The sequence below is a fragment of the Mustela erminea genome, chromosome 3 (genome assembly GCF_009829155.1).
Source record: "Mustela erminea isolate mMusErm1 chromosome 3, mMusErm1.Pri, whole genome shotgun sequence".
Taxonomy (NCBI): Eukaryota; Metazoa; Chordata; class Mammalia; order Carnivora; family Mustelidae; genus Mustela; species Mustela erminea.
The window spans coordinates 136652378-136673262 of NC_045616.1; the positions used below are offsets into that span (position 1 = coordinate 136652378).

General features: G+C 36.9%; 1 protein-coding gene across 3 annotated transcripts in view; it reads right to left on the reverse strand.

Moving 5' to 3' along the window:
- Positions 1–20885, reverse strand: part of SPEF2 (sperm flagellar 2) — a 170274-nt gene that overhangs the window by 123183 nt on the left and 26206 nt on the right. For 2 of the 3 annotated variants that reach the window (XM_032337618.1, XM_032337617.1), the window contains exons 4-8: positions 19415–19585; positions 16893–17033; positions 15317–15381; positions 10575–10761; positions 1949–2137 (exon numbers count right to left, since the gene is read on the reverse strand). In XM_032337618.1, coding sequence (XP_032193509.1) covers positions 1949–2137; positions 10575–10761; positions 15317–15381; positions 16893–17033; positions 19415–19585 — 753 coding nt within the window. The remainder of the gene's footprint in view (positions 1–1948; positions 2138–10574; positions 10762–15316; positions 15382–16892; positions 17034–19414; positions 19586–20885) is intronic. The other variant, XM_032337619.1, reaches the window with a different exon arrangement.

The following is a 20885-nucleotide window of genomic DNA, read 5'->3' on the forward strand; positions in this document are numbered from 1 at the left end:
GGAACAGGATATATTCTGTTTATTTAGTGCATGAGACTAGGAAGAAAAGGTAACAGTGTTCCTTTGGAAACTTCAATTCAATATTTATTTCTTTGGCTCCTACTTGTACACCAGCCACTGTGGATGTAGGAGGTGATTAATTCAGTATTTTCAGAGAGAACCCATGAAATCAAGCCACCTCACAAAGAAGAGTTTCAGGGAAGCAGATACCTCAGCTTTAAGGAAAGTTAATCATTGTGAAAGGAAGGGATATAATTGTTGCAGATGCTACAGAACCTCACGGCTCTGGTATCTAAGGCTCTAGCAGGCCTGAGTGTTCTAGTCCTCTAAAGTCTGTTCAGGCTTAGTTAAAGAAAAATGCAGGTTGTCACAGTAAGCCCAATCCTGCTATAAATGCTTTGATACTATGCACTTCATTAACTGGGCTTGAAGCAGACATATTTTTCAATAGGCACTTAGAAAGATTAGCTAAACACATAATTTCTAAAGTAAGCAAATACCATTCAATCTATTCAAGTTCACTCTTGTCAAAATAGAGGGATAAAACAATTATCCAGATAACTCAGCTCTTTAAGAGGACACCTGAAATCAGCGATCATGCAGCTCAAATTCATGGAGTAATGGAGGTATAGTTCTTTACCCCTACCCCTAACATTTCAGCAATGTCTATTCTACAAAAGGCAAGAGCACCATTTTCTTTACCTTTAAATGATATTTCTAAAAATTGTATAATTTTGGCAAAAGCTGTATTTATTTTCATGGACTATCATAGTGTAAACCATGAATCTGATACATAAAGCATTCCCTTCCTGTTTTTTATGAGGTGTTCTCTTCCATTCAGCCTAGTTTTGTGATTGTTTTATGGCGCTGAAGACAGGCTATTTAAAATGCCATTCACACGAGTTTTCTATTTCTTCAATCAAATCTGGACCAACAGACTGAATATGTTTGAAATACCTCCAAAAGGAAATAGGCAAGAAGAAATCTACATAATCCATTGATAAAATAGATCTATTTTGATAACTAGAACCCATATATACATAAAGATAAGGAAAATATTAACGTATTAAATAATCAAAAGATTAGATATTTTGATTTTCAGAGTTATAAAAGGACCTAGATGGACTGATGCCACAGTGGCCAAGAGCATACCTACGTATGTACCATTCTCAAATACAATCAACCAGAGTACCCTGAATAAGTTGCCTATTTGGGTTTAGAGGAAGGACTCAAGCACTGTGGACCTGATAAAAATCCTATTTTATCACAAAGCAAGGAATAATTTATTAAAGACTAACAGTATCTTATAGAAAAGAGGCAGCTTAAAAGTGCTCTCACCACCTGAGAATGTTCACCCAGAATGACCAAGAACAATACCATGCAAGTAAACTTAGAAGATTTTAAAGGAAAATAAAGTAGATCTACAAAAATAACACAAGAGTAATAACACAAGAAACTGAAAATTTGATTATCACATTAAAGGCACTAACACTTTGACTTGAAGAAAATGGAATAATGTATTTAAGATATTCAAGGAAATAAAATGTGGACTAGGGATTTTATATAGAGCAAAACTGACCATCAGGTATAAAAGGCCTATCCTGTTATACAGCACACAATAACCAATACAACACACATGGAATATTGTTCCCTGAGCCCTTCTTGAGGAATCTACTGGAGAACGAGTTCCAGGCCACCAAAATGACTTTATGTGGAAATAAAGATTAGTCATGAACATTAAATTGAAGCAAGACTAAAGGGGGAGAGTGTGACATGTAAAAGCCCTATGGGCTGTGATTTTACTTACACAAAGATAAAAATAGGGAGTTAAGAGGGAGATTATATAAAAATTAATTCTTCTTAAGTGACTGGCAACTAAATGCAGTTTTGTAGACTTGGTAGAAAGGATCAAAAGTAAGCTTAGATTTTTAAGGGAGTTATCGTTTACCGCTTCTCGATCAAGAGCATCCTGGAAATCTTTAAGTCGTCTCTCCTCATACTGTTTTTCTCGGAAAATTCTGTTTTGCCATAAAACTTCCTTCTCATGTCGAACATGCATGAGCTGCACAGCGATTCTGCGTTCCTGCTGGGACTGCCGCATCAGTCGATTAATCAGCTGCTCCTCCCGATATGCCTCCTGAAAACACCATTGGGGAGCCAATTATTTGTCAAGGCCATGTCCAAATTTCCCACTGGATTAAGAAGGCTATGTATAAATAATGTGCACAAGGCAGAGTATTCCTTGACATCTGTCCTATGATTTAAATTTGAACATGGCAAAAATCAAGTTATAAAAATGAAGATTTCCAACAAAGGTTGTACCATTTTGGTATCTGGAAACACTATGATTTTGCAAGTCACAATTATTTTAAGTGAATTGTTACTTTGTTTAAAGTCCAATGAAAAATAAATTAGGTAACTGTTTTTAAGGTGTTATAAGCAAAGGATATGATTCTCAACTTACAAGCATGTTTTCAGAAATTTGAAATTCCTGAAATAAATACTGGTTGTAAAAGTAAATGCAGACTTTGGCTGAAGATGGCAGATATGGTTAGTTGCCAGTGTAGATATCTCACTACCTGTGTGAGGAAAAGCTGGAATTTGTGGAATGAGAAGACTAGAGGAGAGTCTAAGAGACCATGACCTACAGCTTGTCTCAGAAAATCTGACTGGATGTAATCTGAAAGAGAAACTAGATGCATTCTCCTGGCTCTCTATCTATTTTAAGAGAGCAGAAGGATAGTCAGTACATGAGCAGTGGAATAAAGCATTAAATTGGGAATCAGAAGCCATTGCAGCCCCAGTCATACCATTAATTGGCTGTGTTGCTTTGGACAAGTAATTTGGATTTTTTAGGGCCTACTTCTTGACAGATGAAATGAGGGGTTTAGGTGGAAGATGATCTCCAAAGCACCTTCAAGCTCTCAGTCTGTCTAAACAGAGACATCATGTGGAAGGAGGAGGTAATTAAAATTCTCAAGGTGAAAGATGTAAAAGAATACTTAAACATTGGAGTTGTCCATTTAACACTCAACAATCCAACTGTTTAGGAAGAAAATCTAGCATTATTAATGACATTGTTTCAAATGACATTGTTTCAAATTGATCTCTGCCACTGTGAGATTATGAGAGAAATACCCTATATATTTTCAGAATCTGGATGCAAATAATAATAACACTTTATTGTAAATTCCAAAACTCAAACCCGGGAATTATGTAAAAATGTAGATTAAATTAAACTTCAACTGAAAATAAACATGAATTTTTACTAACATATATAAAATACAAAATAAAATCATAAACAACTTTGAAACATATGGGTAATCTAATTATAAAATTCTGGATTCTTTAATGTTAACCATTTGTTTCCTTTCAAGATCCAGTAGTAGAGCTGAGGCAGAATGCAAAAATGACCACAAATTCTTCAGTTTTCTTCATCCATATCCTTGCAATTTTATCCTGCAGCTATTCTTATCAAAAAGCCAAACTGTGGAAAGAACCAAGATGCCCTTCAACGGACAAATGGATAAGGAAGATGTGGTCCATATACACTATGGAGTATTATGCCTCCATCAGAAAGGATGAATACTCAACTTTTGTAGCAACATGGACGGGACTGGAAGAATCATATGGTTTCACTTATTTGTGAAGCATAACAAATAGCATGGAGGACAAGGGGAGATGGACAGGAGAAGGGAGTTGAGGAAAATTGGAAGGGGAGGTGAACCATGAGAGACTATGGACTCTGAAAAACAATCTGAGGGTTTTGAAGGGGCAGGGGGTGGGAGATTGGGGGAACCAGGTGGTGGGTATTAGAAAGGGCACAGATTGCATGGAGCCCTAGGTGTGGTGCAAAAACAATGAATACTGTTACTTTGAAAAGAAATTATATATATATATATATATATATATATATGTACAATCTATTGCTTCACTCCTTAAATATGGGGTATGGGTAACCATTTGATTAAACTGACCAATGGAACATTAGCAAAAAACAAAAAACAAAGAACCAACCAAAAAATCCCACACACATGGGATCTGGTTTTCTTAATTCTCTTGCGGCCCCACCCCACCACAGCCGCCACATTTTCTGGTCGCAAGAAAATGAGAGACGAGGTAGAGTGAGGCACCAGTCTTCCCAGATGGACCTGAAGAAGCTCCAGCCAACACACCAGCTGACCAAAGACACATGAGAGAGGCTGCTGAGACCAGCAATAAGACAGCATAGCTGAGCCCAGCCCAAACTGCCTACCACATTTTGGGGGTGGTTTTGGATATATAAAGCATAGTCACAACCATATATTTTTTTAATAATATAGGCTTGATTTATTATTCAAGTGAATTCTATAATTAATATAGAGTATATTCTATAATTTGGTTGTTTATATGGCAAGGCAATTTAGTTGTCCAGATGAGTTCTAGTCTTCTGACCCTTATAAAGAACAAATTGGATTGGTCAGAACTGTTTTGATTACTGACCACACATTATAGTTAGAAAGGTAAAAAGAAAAGGAAATCACTGTTGAATGCTGAGTCAATGCTATGGATGTAAAGCCTTAGTATGAAGAACCATCAAGTGTATTAAGACCTGCACCCAGAAGTTGAGTGGAAAAGATTTATTTTTTTGTTCCATTGTACAAGTAGTTCATATTTTAGAAATAGACTTTTTCCCTAAAATTTCACAGGGATGTGGAACACATTTTCTCATAGAAAGATACAAGCTATGGTTAGGTGCTCGGTGCAGCCTAAACAGATTTATGCTTAATCCCTATCTTAGATGAAATATTCTATATCTACAATGAATAAAATCAAAAAATTTCTCTTTTAATTATATTTGGGGAAGATTTAGAAAGATATGCAACCCAAAATACCCTCAATTTGGATGCCAGGCCCTTTGCTTTTCGCATGACCTGGAGCCAGGAGCCTACCCTGCTCTATGCCATCTTAAGAACGACAAAGATGCCTAAGCAGCTCTTGGGGAGGAATGGAGTCCTGCAGGAAAGACCTGGAAGCTAAATATTTAAGGATGTTGGGTTAAGACATAGGGGAGGGGTCTGATGTTCAAACACAGTTTTCAAGAAAATAACACGGAATAGGTTCGGGAAGGTAGAGATAATTAAGTTGGAGTGAATCCCAAGAGCCAACCAAGATGCTAGCTAAAAGACCACAGAACCAGCTGGGAGCTAAATTGGGTTGACAGTTTGAATATCTCCACTTTAAATGCATATGAGGTACTTCAAACCCATCGAGACCCAAACTAAACTCACCAACTCCCCTCAGTTTTGGTCCTCCCTCAGAATTTCTCCCTCTCAGTTGATGACCCTAAAAAGCTATGACTTCTGACCTAAAATGTTAGTGCCATCCAAAGTTTATTCCTCTCTTATCATTCGTAATATCCAGTTCTTGAAGAAGTAGTCTATTTTACCTCCTGTGTATGTTTTTAAGGCACCCATTACCCCATTCCATACCGATGGGCACCGCCCCTACCTTGAACAATATCAGCCTCTCCTCTACCATCCTTCCCCCCACCCTTCTCCAAAATCCACCCAAAAAACTTAAAGTGATTGTTCTAGCCCTAAATCTTATCATTTCATTCATGTAATCCATTTCTTTATGAATCATGAGGCAAGAGAACAACTTGAGCACAGGTCTCTGGCTCTCTCTTCACAAGCCCAACTAAAACAGAGCATACAAAACCCCAGGGGAAGCTGCAACAACCTGGAAGCTAGAGAAGATATTTAGAGGCATTCTTGGTAGCTCAGTACAAATGAAGCCAGAGTAAAAGCACCTAGGGCTCACATCAGATCCATGTCATGCTCTCAAAAAGCTGCAGCTACTTGAGAGAAGCAGAAGAAATCCCAGCCCTGACAAAGAACATTTGGGAAGAGAGAAGGATGGAGAGGAAAACGGGCCATGTTGCAAGTGGAGATTTCACAGTCCACCACTGTGGCCCGGGCACTTGTGTCAGCTGTGCAGGGAGGCGGGGACACTACACTTGATAGAAAGGAGGCAGTGGAAGTGGAGGTCCCTTGCTGCATACCCCAGGCTGGTTGGAGGAACAGCAGTTTTCCCAAACACTGAAAAGAAATAGTTCCCTTGCTGGAAATAGCCAGAGCATTAACTCACTTTAATATCTGTTAGGTTGCTGGTCCCTTAATAAATCTCTGGCCAGAGCCTTGAAAAACCAATGCTAATAGCAACCTGGTACAAAGTGAGGTAAGTCAGAAAGAATTCATTCACCCAGTTTTCCAGGTAAATATCAGGTCTAGATTATAAGCAAAAAAAAGAAAAGAAAAGAAAAAAAAAACCCGAGCAGCCCATGCACAAGAGTTTTGTAACACAAATGGAAGTGTGTTAAAAATTCCACTTAATTAAAAATTAATTAAGTTAATTAAAATTAATTAAATAAAATTAATTAAAAATTCCACTTAATTCTTTACTTAAGGAAACTTGAAATAGGTAGTTATTTCACGATCTACTTTTTAATCATCCAATTTCCATAATCTGTAATTCTTCCAGTTAAAAGAGAGACTATTAAGTAAAAGGGAGGATATATGCCTGAGTAAATTTATACATGTATCTGAAGTAAGAAAGAACTTTTTAGCACAGAGATGAAAGGGGTTTTGTTTGTTTTTTAAATTTTTCTCTAAGAAAGAAGTGAATCCACGGAGAAATAAATTCACATCTTTATACTTATGTGAAGTTTTATGCCAGTCTTTCATATTTTAGACATGCAAATTTGTCCTGTTTACATTCACATTTTAAATCACCTTCTCAGGTCTGTTCCTCCACATCATCTCCCATATTGCGGTAAATGCCACCTCCATCCAACTAACTGCGCAAGCTGGCTTCTCGTCCCAATTTTTCACTGCCTCACTGTCTAAGGAAACCGTTAATACCTATTGATTTTATTACTAAAATAGCTCTTGAAGTCACTTCTCTCCATCCCCATTGCCACCACCCTAAATTTAAACTGGGATAATTTCTAACCTAGTAGGAATCCAGCTGCAACCTGTTTTCACTTGCTGTAATCTATTCTCACAACTAAAGTCAAAGAGTGATCTTTCTAAAGTCAAATCTGACCTTGTAACTCCTGTTCCCCTTTGCACTTAGGATAAAAGCTCCTATTTCCCTCTATACAGCTGGCAAGGCTCATCATGATTTGGTTTCTGAGGATGTCTGCCAAATGACTTCAGTTCGCTAAGAACCTTAGCTCTCAGTGCTGAGCCATTCTATATGATATTCTCTCTGGATACACACTTCAATTTCCACCATTCTAGCCTCTGCTGGAAACTAACCTCCACTCACATCCACCACAACTACCCACACCTAACTTAGTGTCTTCATGTTTCTATTTATCATCCTCTAGAAAACTGTCTCTGGACCAAGTGAGGGCTATGTCACCTGTCCCTCCCATCACTTTCACTGCCCCTTCACACTCTAATCTCGTTTCTTGTTTATAGATCCTCTCCCAAACAGCAAGCTCTGTGAGAACATATTTCTCAATATTCTTGTTCAGTATGGTATCCTAGGTCTAGCTAGAACAGTACCCAGAGCATAGAAGAAGCTCAGTGAACATGTGTTCAATGTGAGAGTTGATCGGGGATTCTCAAACTATAGCTGCATCAAATTACCTAGAGGGTCTTATAATATAGGCTCCACCCCAGAACTGTGATTTGAGCTTGATTTAGTAGATCTGAGGTGAGGTCTAATTATTTACATTACTGAAAATTTCCAGGTGATTCTGATGCTGCCAGTTGAGGAATCACACTGAGAACCACTAGAGTAAACCAATAAACAAATTGAGAGGAATAACAACTTCTCCACGTTGTTTTCATGAAAAAACTCCCTTTTTGATAATCTCAATTGATGCAGAAAAACCATCTGAAAAAAATCCATATCTTTTCAAGATCAAAACTGAACAAATAAAGCAGAGAAGGAATGTAATTCAATATAATGAAGGCCATGTACGACAAGCCCATAGCTAACACCATACTCGATAGTTTTATGCTAAAATCTATCAGCTTGTCAGCATTCCTTCAAGATCTGGAATAAGACAAAAATACTTATTCTCACCATTTCTTTTCAACATAGTATTGGAAGTCTTAACCAGCACCATTAACAATAAAAAGAATAAAAGGCATCCAGATTAGAAAGGAAGAAGTAAAACTGTCTCCATTTGCATATGATATTTTTTTTTACAGAAAACTCTGAAGACTCCAACAACAGCAACACAAAAAAATCTGTTCAAACTGAAAATGAATTTCAGTAAAGTTGTAGGATACAAAATCAATATCAAATCAATCAATAAATAAAAATCAATATACAAAACTCACATGTATAAAAATGTGTTCCTATATACAATGAATAATCTGAAAAAAAAATTGAGAAAACAATTCCATTCACAATAGCATCAAAAATAATAAAATATTTAGGAATAAATTTAACTATGGAGGTGGAAGATCTGTGTACTAAAAACTAAAACATTGATAAAAGGAATTGAAGAATACATAAATAGATGGAAAGACATCCCATGTTCATGGATTAGAAGAATTAATAATGCTAAAATGTCCAAAATATCTAAAGTAACCTACAGATTTAGTAAAATCACTATCAAATTTTCAATAGCATTTTTTACAGATATAAAAAAATACTAAAATTCATATGAAACCACAAAAAACTATGAATAGCCAAAGCAGTCTTGAGCAAGAAGAACAGAACTGTAGGTATTCCTGATTTATGTATTCAAAACTGTATGGTACTGCATAAAAACAGACATATAGACCAATGGAATAGAAGAGAGAGCCCAGAAATAAATACATGCTTGAACAGTCAACTGATCTTCAACAAGAGTGCCAAGGCAACATAATGGGGGAAAGAACAGTCTCTTCAAGTGGTGCTGGAAAAATTGGATGTTCAAATGCAGAAAAATGAAAATGTATGCTAATTTCACACTGTATACAAAAATCAACTCTAAATGGATTAGACTTACACATAAACCTGAAACTATAAAACTACTAGAAGAAAGAACAGGGGGAAAAACTTCTTAACATTGGTCTAAGCAATGATTTTTTTCTTTTTAATATGACCCCCACAGTACAGGCAACAAAAACAAACATATATAAGTAAGACTACATCTAACTAAAAGCTTCTATACAGTAAAGAGACCACCAATAGAGTGAAGGGGCAACCTACAGAATGGGAGAAAATATTTGCAAATGTACATTTGGTTAATATCCAAGGTATAAAAGGAATTCAAACAATGTAATAGCAAAAAACCAAATAACCCAATTTAAAAAAAAAAAAAAAAGGGCAAAGGACCTGAACAGACACTTCTCAAAAGAAGGCAAACAAATGGCCAATAAATACATGAAAAAGGTGCTCAACATCACTAATTAGCAGGGAAATCCAAATCAAAACTATAATAAGATAGCACTTCACATCTATTATCTATTAGAATGATTATCACATTAAAAAGAAAGAAAGAAAGAAACCCACAAGAAATAACATGTGTTGGCAAGGATGTGGAGAAAAGGGAACTCTAAAAAACTGTCACTGGACATGTAAACTGGTGCAGCCTCTAAGGAAAACAATATGGCAGTTCCTCAAAACAATTATGAATAGAATTACTGTATGACCCAGCAATCCCACTTCCTTGGTATATACCCAAAGAAAATGAAATCAGTATCTGAGAGAGATGTCTGCGTCCCCCTATTCAATGCAACCCTATTCACAATAGCCAAGATACGGAGAAACCTCTGTGTCCTTTGATTGAGAAATGGATAAAGAAGATGTGGAGTATATACACAATGGCATATTATTTCAGCCTTAAAAAAGAAGGAAATTCTGCCATTTGTGACAACATGGATGAACCTGAAAGCCATTATGCTAAGTGACATAAGTCAAATGTAAAAATATAAATACTGCATAATCCCATTTATATGCCAATCTAAAAAAGTTGAACTTACAAAAGTAGATCTTAAGTGTTCTCACCAAACACACAAAAAATTAACTATGTGAGGTGATGGATGTGTCAGTTAATTCTATATAGCAGTCATTTCACAAAGTATACATATATCAAAACATCACATCATACACATTAAATATATACAATTTTTTATTTATCAGTTATATCTCAAAAGAACTGGGGAAAAGTTTCCTCTTACCTCCAAAAGCAAAAATGGATACACATACTTGACATCGATTTTAGGTTCTTTTTTGGTCAGTAATTTTTTTTTTTTATTGAGGGAAAATATACATGACATAAAATTTACCATCTCAACCATTTTTAAGGGTCCAATTCAGTGGCATTAAGTACAGTTACAATGCTATATAAGCATCACCAGATTTTAAATTACTTAGTAAATCTTTTATGTAGATTTCTTTTTCTGAGTGTATTATGCCATGGTGATGTGAATATGTTCTGTTGACATTTGATTCAGAGTAACAGATAATAACTAATGAAGATACATATATATGTATGTATGTATGTGTGTGTGTGTGTGTGTTTAAAAGACTAAATTTTGCAAACTTTCCAGCACTATTATTCAAGCTGCATTTATATATTTTACCTCTTGTGCTTCGTGGGCTATTAACTGGTCCATTAACAGTCTCCGCCGTCTTTTCTCCCTTTGCTCTCTTGCAAAAGCATCTTCCTCAAGGCGCTTTTGGATTTTTTTAATATAGTCATCATCCGAATAAGTGTTTAACAAATCAGTAGTTGTCTGGCCTGCTGTATCTGCAGAAGTCTTGGAGGCACTAAGGATAATAGTTATTATTTAGATTTTAAAAAAACAATGCAGTTACATGCCCCTACTTTTGACTGACTATGGAGGAAGACCTCAGGAAAAGGCTCCTTTGCACGCTCTAGGAACTTCCAGTAACTTTCTGAGGGCTTAGACCAGTGGCCCGGCTCTTACTGGGAGCTTGGCAGTTAAAAAATGACTTGCTCATCATACCACACTGGCAAACACAAGACTGACCTAGCCTCTTGCCCAAGTCCTGAAGACCCAAGTAAGAAGACCTGCTTTGGTTCCTGTCCTCCTCATGTTCAAAATTAAAGAATCAGGAAGAAACTGGTGGTGTTACCAACAGAAAGCAAATACGCTCAATTTAATGGGACAATGGTGGCTTAATACAAGAACTTACAGGGTCATTCAAAAGTTACCTTTAGAAGCAAAAGATACATTTTTATGTATATAAGGATCAAATAATCAATTCTCATCTGCATACCTCCTTACAAAATAAACAGGATACAATAGTACAATGGTAAAAGATATATCTTGTTACCTGCCAATAAATAATGTTTTAATGTTATAAATATTTTTTCATGTTACAAGTTCTTAATGTATTTAGTATAAAATACAACTTACAACCTTATTCAAAAGCCAAGGACACATTAATATGGTATAAAGGAACTAAATTGCCATTAATTCCTGTACAGATCTAAGTATTCTTATAAAGCATAGTTAATTCCTATTTAATGAAGTAACAATTGCATGTCTATAGATCATATTGTATTACAATTCATTTTTTGTACATTTGCTGCTCCTAGATGAACTCTGAGCTCATGAGAAAAGTATCCTATTATACTCCTCTCTGTCCTGGTGCCTCATAGTTCCGACAAGTAGCTGATGTCTGCTCAACTTCAAATGATATGTTAAGAAGCATGATACAGAGTAATTCTTTAAAAAAAAATCACACAGAGAAATTGTTTATTTTATCAACTGGGGCTCAACATTTAGCTGTATTCTGTCACTAAGAGTCTTTGAGCAGAAGCTGTGTAGCTACCAAAGCCTCAGTAAGATCAAATACAGAATTTAACTCTATTAAGAATTAGTACAATTAAAAAAAAAGAAAAAGAAGAATTAGTACAATTAAGTACTTAAGAAAATTATGTGGCCTAACTTTTTAGATAATCCTTTAAAATTCTTACTGTTTTTACTCAAAAGTTTTTTAAAGATTTTTTAAATTTATTTGACAGAGAGAGAGAGAGAGAAAGAGAGCGAGCTCAGGTAGGCAGAGCGGCAGGCAGAGGGAGAGGAAGAAGCTGGCTCTCCACTCAGCAGGAAGCCTGATGTGGGGCTCATCCCAGGACCCCGGGGGTCATGACCTGAACCTAAGGCAGGCGCTTAACCCATTAATGCCACCCATGCATCCCTCAAATGTGCTGTTTAAAATAATTAACTTTGGATTGCACATGGTTTAATATACTTAACGTGGTTTAATATACTTAACATGTTGTTACTCCTTTATTCATCAGTCTGTGCTCCACCCATCCATCGGATGTCTCACTCCAATTAAGGTCTGGAGAAAGCTACGTGATATTTACTTGAGTAAATATTCGTTTTCCTAGATGTGGATTTCTTGAGGGCAATAATTACGTTTTCTCTATATCTGCTTGTCAGGCCTCCACAGAGTTAATAATTGGGTATGTTTGAATTACTAGTAATTGAAATGTTGACCAAATTTGTATATATTTAAAAAAGTAATTGCTAGGAAGAGTCTAAAGTAAGTCTATGGATTCAAGTGTCAAATTATAGCAGGCGACAACCTCAGCTTTAAAAAAAAAAAAAGTAGCAGCTAGCATTTATTATTTGTGTTAGAAAATAAAGACAAAGTACATGTGGGGGAAAAGCAGCCATGGGAGCTCTTGCATTGCTCTCACTGAGACAAGGTTTCCTTCTTCCACAAAAGAAGATGGACTTTGTGGTGACATCCCTGAGGAACTATTTCAGGAGCAGCCTGTGAAAGGGGCAGGGGCAGAAATTGTTCTTTATGGTCAGCTTATGAGATTTTAGTACTTTCTGGAATCAAATAGTGTGAAGTTTTTGAAAGAGCCCAGAAGATGCTTGATTCTAAGCTAAATTCTAAATTCTAGATTCTAAGCTAAAAATTCAGAATGAATGCAGTGATTGATAGAGGACTTAACAAAGGCCCTGACTGTACCATAACTTTTGTTTTCCTCAAAAATTTGCTTTAGACCAGTGCTTCCCAACATTCTTTATCTTGGGCTATCAGAGAAAATGATTTTTGTGCAGCATTCTGAGAAGGATCTGGAGTCCCAGGTGAAGTTTCACAGTCCCTGGTGACTGCTCCAGGGAGTCTGGCTGCCCTAGGCCCTATCCTGCTGCCCTAAGAATTGAAGTGAGGATGTCTATAGTTCATGGCCCTCCAATGCTCAATCTCTGGCAAGACCAAGTAGAGGCTGCTGCCGAGAAAGGATCTGTGATAGACACTGCCATTTCCTTCTCTTTTTCCACAAAACAGAGCCCCAGGTTTATTCAGGGGCTCAGCCCAAACTGAGTACAAACAGTGTACCCAGCCCAAGCCTACATTTCCCAGACTCCCATTCTGCTAAGTGTGGCCATGTGACCAAATTCTGGCCAATAAAATGTAAACACAAATGTTACCTGGAACTTGTGGGAAGGTTCTTAAAAGGAGCTATTTCAGCTATTTCAGATAATTACTTTTTGCCTATCTTCCTTCCTTATATCTAGAACATGGGCAAAATGGCCAGAGCCCCATGAGCCATCTTGTACTGTGAATATGAATGAATGTACAAAACCCACAACAGAACAGTGGAGCTAAAGGAAAGCCTCAGTCCTTGATGAGTTTGGAGCCCCAGCAGATTCCCCGAGAGGCTTACATTCTGGTTTCTATTACAGGAGAGAGGTAAACCTCTATCTAATTTAACCTGCTCTTGTTTGGGGTTTCTAAAGCTAATTGATAGACTTAGGTTCAAGATGGGTTGGCAAAGCCAATAGCCATAAGCAGAGTGAATGTTTGAGCTGTATTGCACAGGATGATCTTTAAAATATGTAACAACTGAGGGCACCTGGCTGGCTCAGTGGGTTAAACCTCGCCTTCTGCTCAGATCGTGACTTCGGCTTCAGGTCATGACTTCGGCTTTAGGGTCCTGGGATCGAGCCCGGCATTAGGCTCTCTACTTGGTGGGGAGCCTGCTTCTCCCTCTCTCTCTGCCTGCCTCTCTGCCTACTTGTGATCTTTCTCTCTGTCAAATAAATTAAAAGACAAAAAAAAAAGTAAAAAAAAAAATTTAACAACTGACATGGCAAAGACACTAATCAATCAAAATGGGTGCTGGTGCAGGAATCACAGGCCACTGCTATGTTTGGTGTTAATGCTGGTTGCTAAATTGCATGGAAATTGAGGGGTCCCAGGAAAGGGATAAGCCACAGAGCTAGAGGGAATACTATTCACCTAAAGTAACGAAAGTATTTCCACATTTTATTGCTCTGGCAGATACCATCCACTTATCACTCCCGAGTGCATGGCAGGTGAGATGAGGGAAAGAGTTGGAAGAAATCCGGTGGTTTCCTGGCCCCCGCGGGGATGAGGATAGTGGGGTTTGGGTGGTGGCTACTAGGTGGGTAGGCTTGGATTGTGTTTTCTTTAGCCTGGGGCAGCACTGGTAAATGGCAGTGGGAATCAGAATAGGGCATCCAAAGTTTCTGCAGAGGGTAGAAGAAAATACAATGTATGTATTCTTCACTTTCCTTTATTTTCCTTCCACACCTGAGTTCCTCACCAGCACTTCTTTTTCTTATTTCTCCTCATTTGACTCTGTTTCTTTCCCTCAGAAATATTAATATGGAACTGATTTATTTAATTTGTGTCAGCTTTTCTTCTTTAACAGAAATTAGTTCACATTCCATAAAATGTAAGTGAGTAGAATTTGGAAAGTTCCCATTTAAAAATGTGGAAGAATTCAAGTTGCTCCCACATACGCAGACCCTACTCAATTATCTTCTCTGAGTCAGTGACCCCTAATAGGAAAGAAAAGGGAGAGGATCTTTATCTTTAGGCAAATGAAGCCCATTAACCAGGCATTTTTTGAAATAAACCCCCGGAGCTGACCATTTCAGTGACAGTTACACTCATTCTACAGTTTTTTATTGCTGGTCCCTATGCTAACTGCTGAGCACGCAACATGAAAGAAACCAATGAGCGTCTAATAAAGGCTTTACGACAAAGTTAAATTAGTGGTAACTTGAAACAATTTTTATAAATGCTCAAAAATTGTGTTAACTTAGGACAGTAAGCATAGCATAGAAAAATAAAATAACTTCCCAACTCATAATAGTCCTCCCGGTCTTTACAAAAGTTGTTCATGAACAATCAACCTGAATGTTAGCTCATTTGCCTTCTTTCCTGTACTCTCTTAATGAAGCTTCTACAAAGTAAAAAGATCTTTGGAGCAGCTATTCCCCATAAACTCTTTCTGAGTATTTAAAAGCTATAGGTAGAACAGAAAGCAGTTCTGTGATTGCTAAAGTAATTCACATCTCACCTTTCTTTGGCCTGGAGATCCTTTTTTATTAAGGCTTCAAACTTCTTAATCTCATTAGCCACATCCTTTAAAGAAAATTCGTTATCAGTTTTCCATCTCTAAAAGCCACTGAAAAATCTTCATTTACTGTGTTCACTTTACAAATTTCCAAGGTTGTATTCACTACTATTTCAGGCTAATTAGGAGGTAAGATATAAAAAGCTGCATTATAGAATACTTTTATAATTCTGATTCATTATTTTTAGACTAGGCTAAATATACCTAAAAGAGTGTGAAAGCTGCCCTCTCTGAATCATTCCACTCACAGTTCTAGCTCTGAGACTACAACAAAGGCCATTTAGTGAGAATGGAAATTATCAATGAGTCTCAGGCCATGAATTTTTGTTTGCAATTCTTTTAAAGAAGAATAAGCATTTTGGGGGGGATATAAATCCTTCTTCAAAAATTATTATCTTGCATGTCTTAAACATTTCTTGTGCAACCTTATTTATGCTATTAATTTGTTCTCTGAATATTAGTTTAGTTCATCCTTCATCTACTGTAAATCCTTATTAATAAACCTTAACCATGTGAGAGAAATTTAAGAATTAAATACTTTTCTAAAATTTGGATCTGGAAAAAAAAACTCTATGAGTAATTTTCCTTAGAATACAAGTACAGGATATTTTTTAAATATTAAAAAATAAAGAAATGTGGATTAACATAAAATGTATTGGATTTAGATATCAGAGAGACCTGTCAATCTCTGCTTTACTATCCTCAGAGTGAAACATGTCAGCTTTCTGAGTCTCAGTTTCCTTATTTAGAAATTGGGGGAGTAATACCCTACTTAGAAAGTTATTTACAAATGAAAGATAATGTAAAGTTGCCAACCCACAGGCTGACATATAGCAAATCCTCAATAAATGGTAACTGTTATTCTTTTCCTTAGGTCCCAGGAGAGATTATCATTAATAAAGACTGGAGTAGTATGCAATGTAGGCTGCAGGAATTAGTATCAAAATGTAGTATTTCTCCACTATGAAAGAGAAGCAGATGGTATCCTACTAGAATGACTGACAGCTGGTATGGTCTAATAAAACACCACTAGCATAGGTATCTTAAATTTACACATACTGATAGCAAGCAAACAACTTAACATTTCTGGTACTCAGAAAAATAGTGCAGCATGGTGAGAAGGGACTGAGTAAAACATATAGTAGGAATGGCATATGTACAGTATGTGTACCTTGATTGACAGCTCTGTACCCATGGTGATTGTGACCCATCACAGCAGCACCATTCTAGAATATTTTTGTAGTGACCACAGAATCCTCAACACAGGAGTCCAGATTGGTACTGTCATTTAACATGAGTTTCTTATCCCTGACCTACAGTTACATTCTCTCATTCTGAACAAATAACAGTATAATATGGATTAGATATGCACACAGGGAAGGGGTTTTGAATGAGAAGGAAAAATGCCACCAATAATTTGAAAAGGAACTAAGAAGTTGGGGGCAATCTCTGTGTTTTAGAGAAAGATCTTTCTTTCATTAAGATTAACACAACACCAAATTAAAGGATTATCACTTACCTCTGCCTCTTTTTTCTTTTTCATCATTTTTTGGGCCTCAAGTGCTCTCAAAGTACGATTTGATGCAGGTTTAGGAATCTGTATGATAGCTGCTTGGATTTTGGCCATTATTTCATTTTGTCGTCTTCTGTTCAAGCGTTGCTGAATATCCCACAGATGTTTAGTTATTCCACTCATCAGAAAAACAGGCTATGTTACACACTCACAGGTACACATATATACATTTCTCAGAACTCAGCAATTTACCAATGGAGTGGGTGTCACAAACATGTAATGTTAGAAAGCAGGTATCAATAGGACTCATTTCGAAAAGTATGATATTAAAACACAATTGTTGGGGGGGGGCACCTGGGTGGCTCAGTCTGTTAAGCATCTGTCTTCAGCTCTGGTCATGATCCCAGGATCTTGGGATTGAGCCCCACGTGGGGCACTCTGCTCAGTCGGGAGCCTGCTTCTCCCTGTCTGCCTGCCAGCCGCTCCCCTGCTTGTGTGCTCTTTCTCTCTCTGTCTCGATCTCTCTCTGTGTCAAATAAATAAATAAATCTTAAAAAAACCAAACACACACGATTTTGGAATCCTCAAATTATGCCTATCAGATGTGTGCATCTTCATTCTAGGTGATGACACTGTAAGAAATAAAGGTGCCTCAGATACAAAGAAGAATATCATTCTTTCCCAATTCTACCTTCTGACCTACCCCATAATGCAAAGAGAAAATTCTGTCTCTAAAGATGACTTGAAGAGAAAATTCCATCTGGGAGATGGTCTTTAGGAGGACTTCTGGGGAATCCAGGAGATATGACAAACTTACCCCAAACTCAGTCACAGCTAAACAATGAAATCAGAGGCTACTTCAAATACTGAATTAAATACTGAATTATGTGATACCATTATTAGATCATCTCTTTTCTACCTGGGAGTATTTATTTTAGGTAGAACACAAGCATAAATGAAAGCAAAAAAAGAAATCATGAAAACCAGACAAAATATTTTGAAGATTAGATTATTTATGAAGTAACATGTAAAACTAATCATGATTTTACTACTAAGTATTATATTAGAGCTAATAAGATCATTTTTTCCATCCAAAGAAACTTTAACCACTAAAAAGTGAAAAATTATAAATAACTTAAAATTTTTCTTCATTTTACTTTCCAAAATATAACTTTTTATATCGTTGTAATACGTTGATCTTTCTTTCTCAAGAAAACCAGGAAGACATAGGCTCTCCCTATTTGCTTCCTGTGATTTTTTTTTTTTTTTTCTGTTATATGTGAGAGAGAGAACACAAGCTGGGGGCCTGGGAGAAGGGAAGAGGAACAGAGAGAGAGGGAGAGAATGTTAAGTAGACCACAGGCCCAGCATGGAACCCACCGTGGGGCTTGATCTCATGACCCTGAGATCATGACCTGAGCTGAAATCAAGAGTCAGATGTTTGACTAAGCAGGTGCCCCTGCTTCCTATCATTTTTAACATAATTTAATATTTAATGGTTTCATATTTCCTTTTTCCCAACTTTCCTTGGACTCTTTCTGCATTACACTTAGCACATCAAAGTTAGACGGGCTGGTTCCTTAAAAATTAAGAGTCCCAGCACTTGGTCTTTTTTAGACACTGCTTTAGGAGCGCCTTGTCGCCTTGCCATGCACTGCAAGAGGGGAAGCCCAGCGCTTTATCGACTCTCTGGCAAGTAATGAGATCATAAGATCCTCCAGAATTTGTCTCTCATCTTTCCCTCCCCTCTGCACAGGGGGCTGACCTATATTCAGGATGTGTCCATTTCTTACCATTTTTAAATATATGAATTTAAAAAGTGATTTGTAGTACAAGGAGAAGAACTATAATTCTTTTGCCTGTAGTTTACACATTCCATATATGTAGTCACCTGAAATTCTCTTGAAAATCTTTAACGATTCCTCACACCATCATGTTCTCATGTACTTAAAGGCATAGGAGATCCTTAAAGGTTTTCAGAGAACTTTGAGAAGCAGTGGGGAGTTAGTTAAAGCAAGAAGGGCCAGAAAGAAGGCAAGAGATGTTTAAGGGGTTTGGAAAAGAAAGCAAGCAGGATATCACCTCAAACTACCAGGACGAGAGAAATGAGGCAGGACAGAAAAACCAAGGGATTGCAAAAGAGGGAACTCAGAGAGGGAATGCCCGCTCTACATCCCTTAGTGGGGGCAACCATCATAAGCCTTCACTGGAGTGCTTAGTTGCAAACCCCCACCGCTCACCCATGGAAGCATTAATTCTACCAGACAACCTAAAAAGAAATCAAGTTGTCCTGCCACTCCAGAGAATGGCAGTTCTCATTCCTGGTCACAAGGAGAGGTGAGGGCAGGAGTGGGAATGGAACAAAGGGAAGAGCAAGGGAGAGAAAGGTGAGAGCAGGGTGGAGCACGAGTCAAAGGAACACGCGACTTATGCTACGTTAATGCTTATGCAATGTGTACTATAGGCATAAATCCCAAACAGTATTCTCTAGGCTCTAATCAATTTCTGGAAAAATCATACTATAAAACCTTTTCAATATTAAAAGATCTTTGTTCTTCCTTGAGCTTTTGAAATTTTTGGAGTTTCTCAAAATGCATGTGGACAAGATCTTCTTTCATGTGTTTATATTTTTCTTGAAACCTGTGTGTAACCCGCATCAGATTGAAATCAGTTTGACGTGGTATCAGGTTTCTAAGTCTCTAAATGGAGAAAGCAGTTCAAAGGATTTCATTATTAGAAAATAAAAAGTATATTGTCATTAAAAGCACATGCAAAATTTGTCTTCAAAATAAAATTTCTGTGAATTACTCTTGTTGATGGTTAAAATAAATGCAAGCCCCATACTAGTCACTCAGATCTTTAATTTACATGAAAACAATAAACACATGTTTGAATTCTTTCTTATAAAATAGTTTCAAATATATTCGTATATTTTTTGCTCTGAGTTTAATTTTTATTTTTTCTGAGTTTAATTTTTAATGAATGGCATTGGAATTCTTAGAGAAGTACATTTTCATTAAAATAATTTCATAAAACCAATTCAACATATAAGAGATAATATAAGACCCAGATTCTTTCCATAACTTAAGCTACTTCGTAGTAAAAAGTGAAGAAACATTAAAACTTCCAGGCCATTGGAAATGAGAGTCTAAGAGTGTAAGAAAATGAACCTCAAAGATGATTATAAAATGGGGAACAGAGTAATAGGGCTAATGGAATTAAGTAAAACTTTCATAACCAAAAGTAATCTCCTTAAAAGCTGAAAACTTATTAAAGTTTTTTTTCAAATGGAACTGTTGCTCAAACCATTTTTGGTCCTTGTCTTCTAAAGCCACCTAAGCAGATATGGGCACTTACTCAGAAGATCTCTTAAGGACCTTTCAGGTGACTTTAAGCCCTTACTCACCTTCCTGCTTTTCTCATTATTAAAAATGGCCTGGCCTCCGTCTCCACAGAGGCAACAAAAGTGTAAAGTCCCTGAACATCCTACTTCTCTACTTCAACATATGTCTATATCTTATCTTATATCCTTATTATCCCTCCCTTGCCCAGGAAATACCCTCTGAGATATAACATAGCCCACGGTTAAGTGTGTGGCTCTAGAGTCACTCTGCCTAGGTTTGTTCCAACTTTATCAGCTATTTGTTGCATTGAGTTGAGCAAGTTACTTAACTCCTCTGCTCCTTAGTTTCATCATCTGTAAAATGGGAATAATAAAGATGGGTATCTTATAAGGCTATTGTGAAGATCAAAGGAATATATATATATATATATATATATATATATATATATACATATATCCTGGAACCAGGCTTTGCATCTTGCTCTGCACAATCAATAAATTTTAGTCATTACTATAATTATGTAAGACACCTGCATTTTCTTCTACCTGCTTTCAGAAGAAAAGGCATGTCTAGTTCTTTCTTAAGATACCTCCTCCTCCACCTGGACCATCAGCTGCATCCTCCTTGCTTTCCCAGAGGACTTGGCTCCCACACC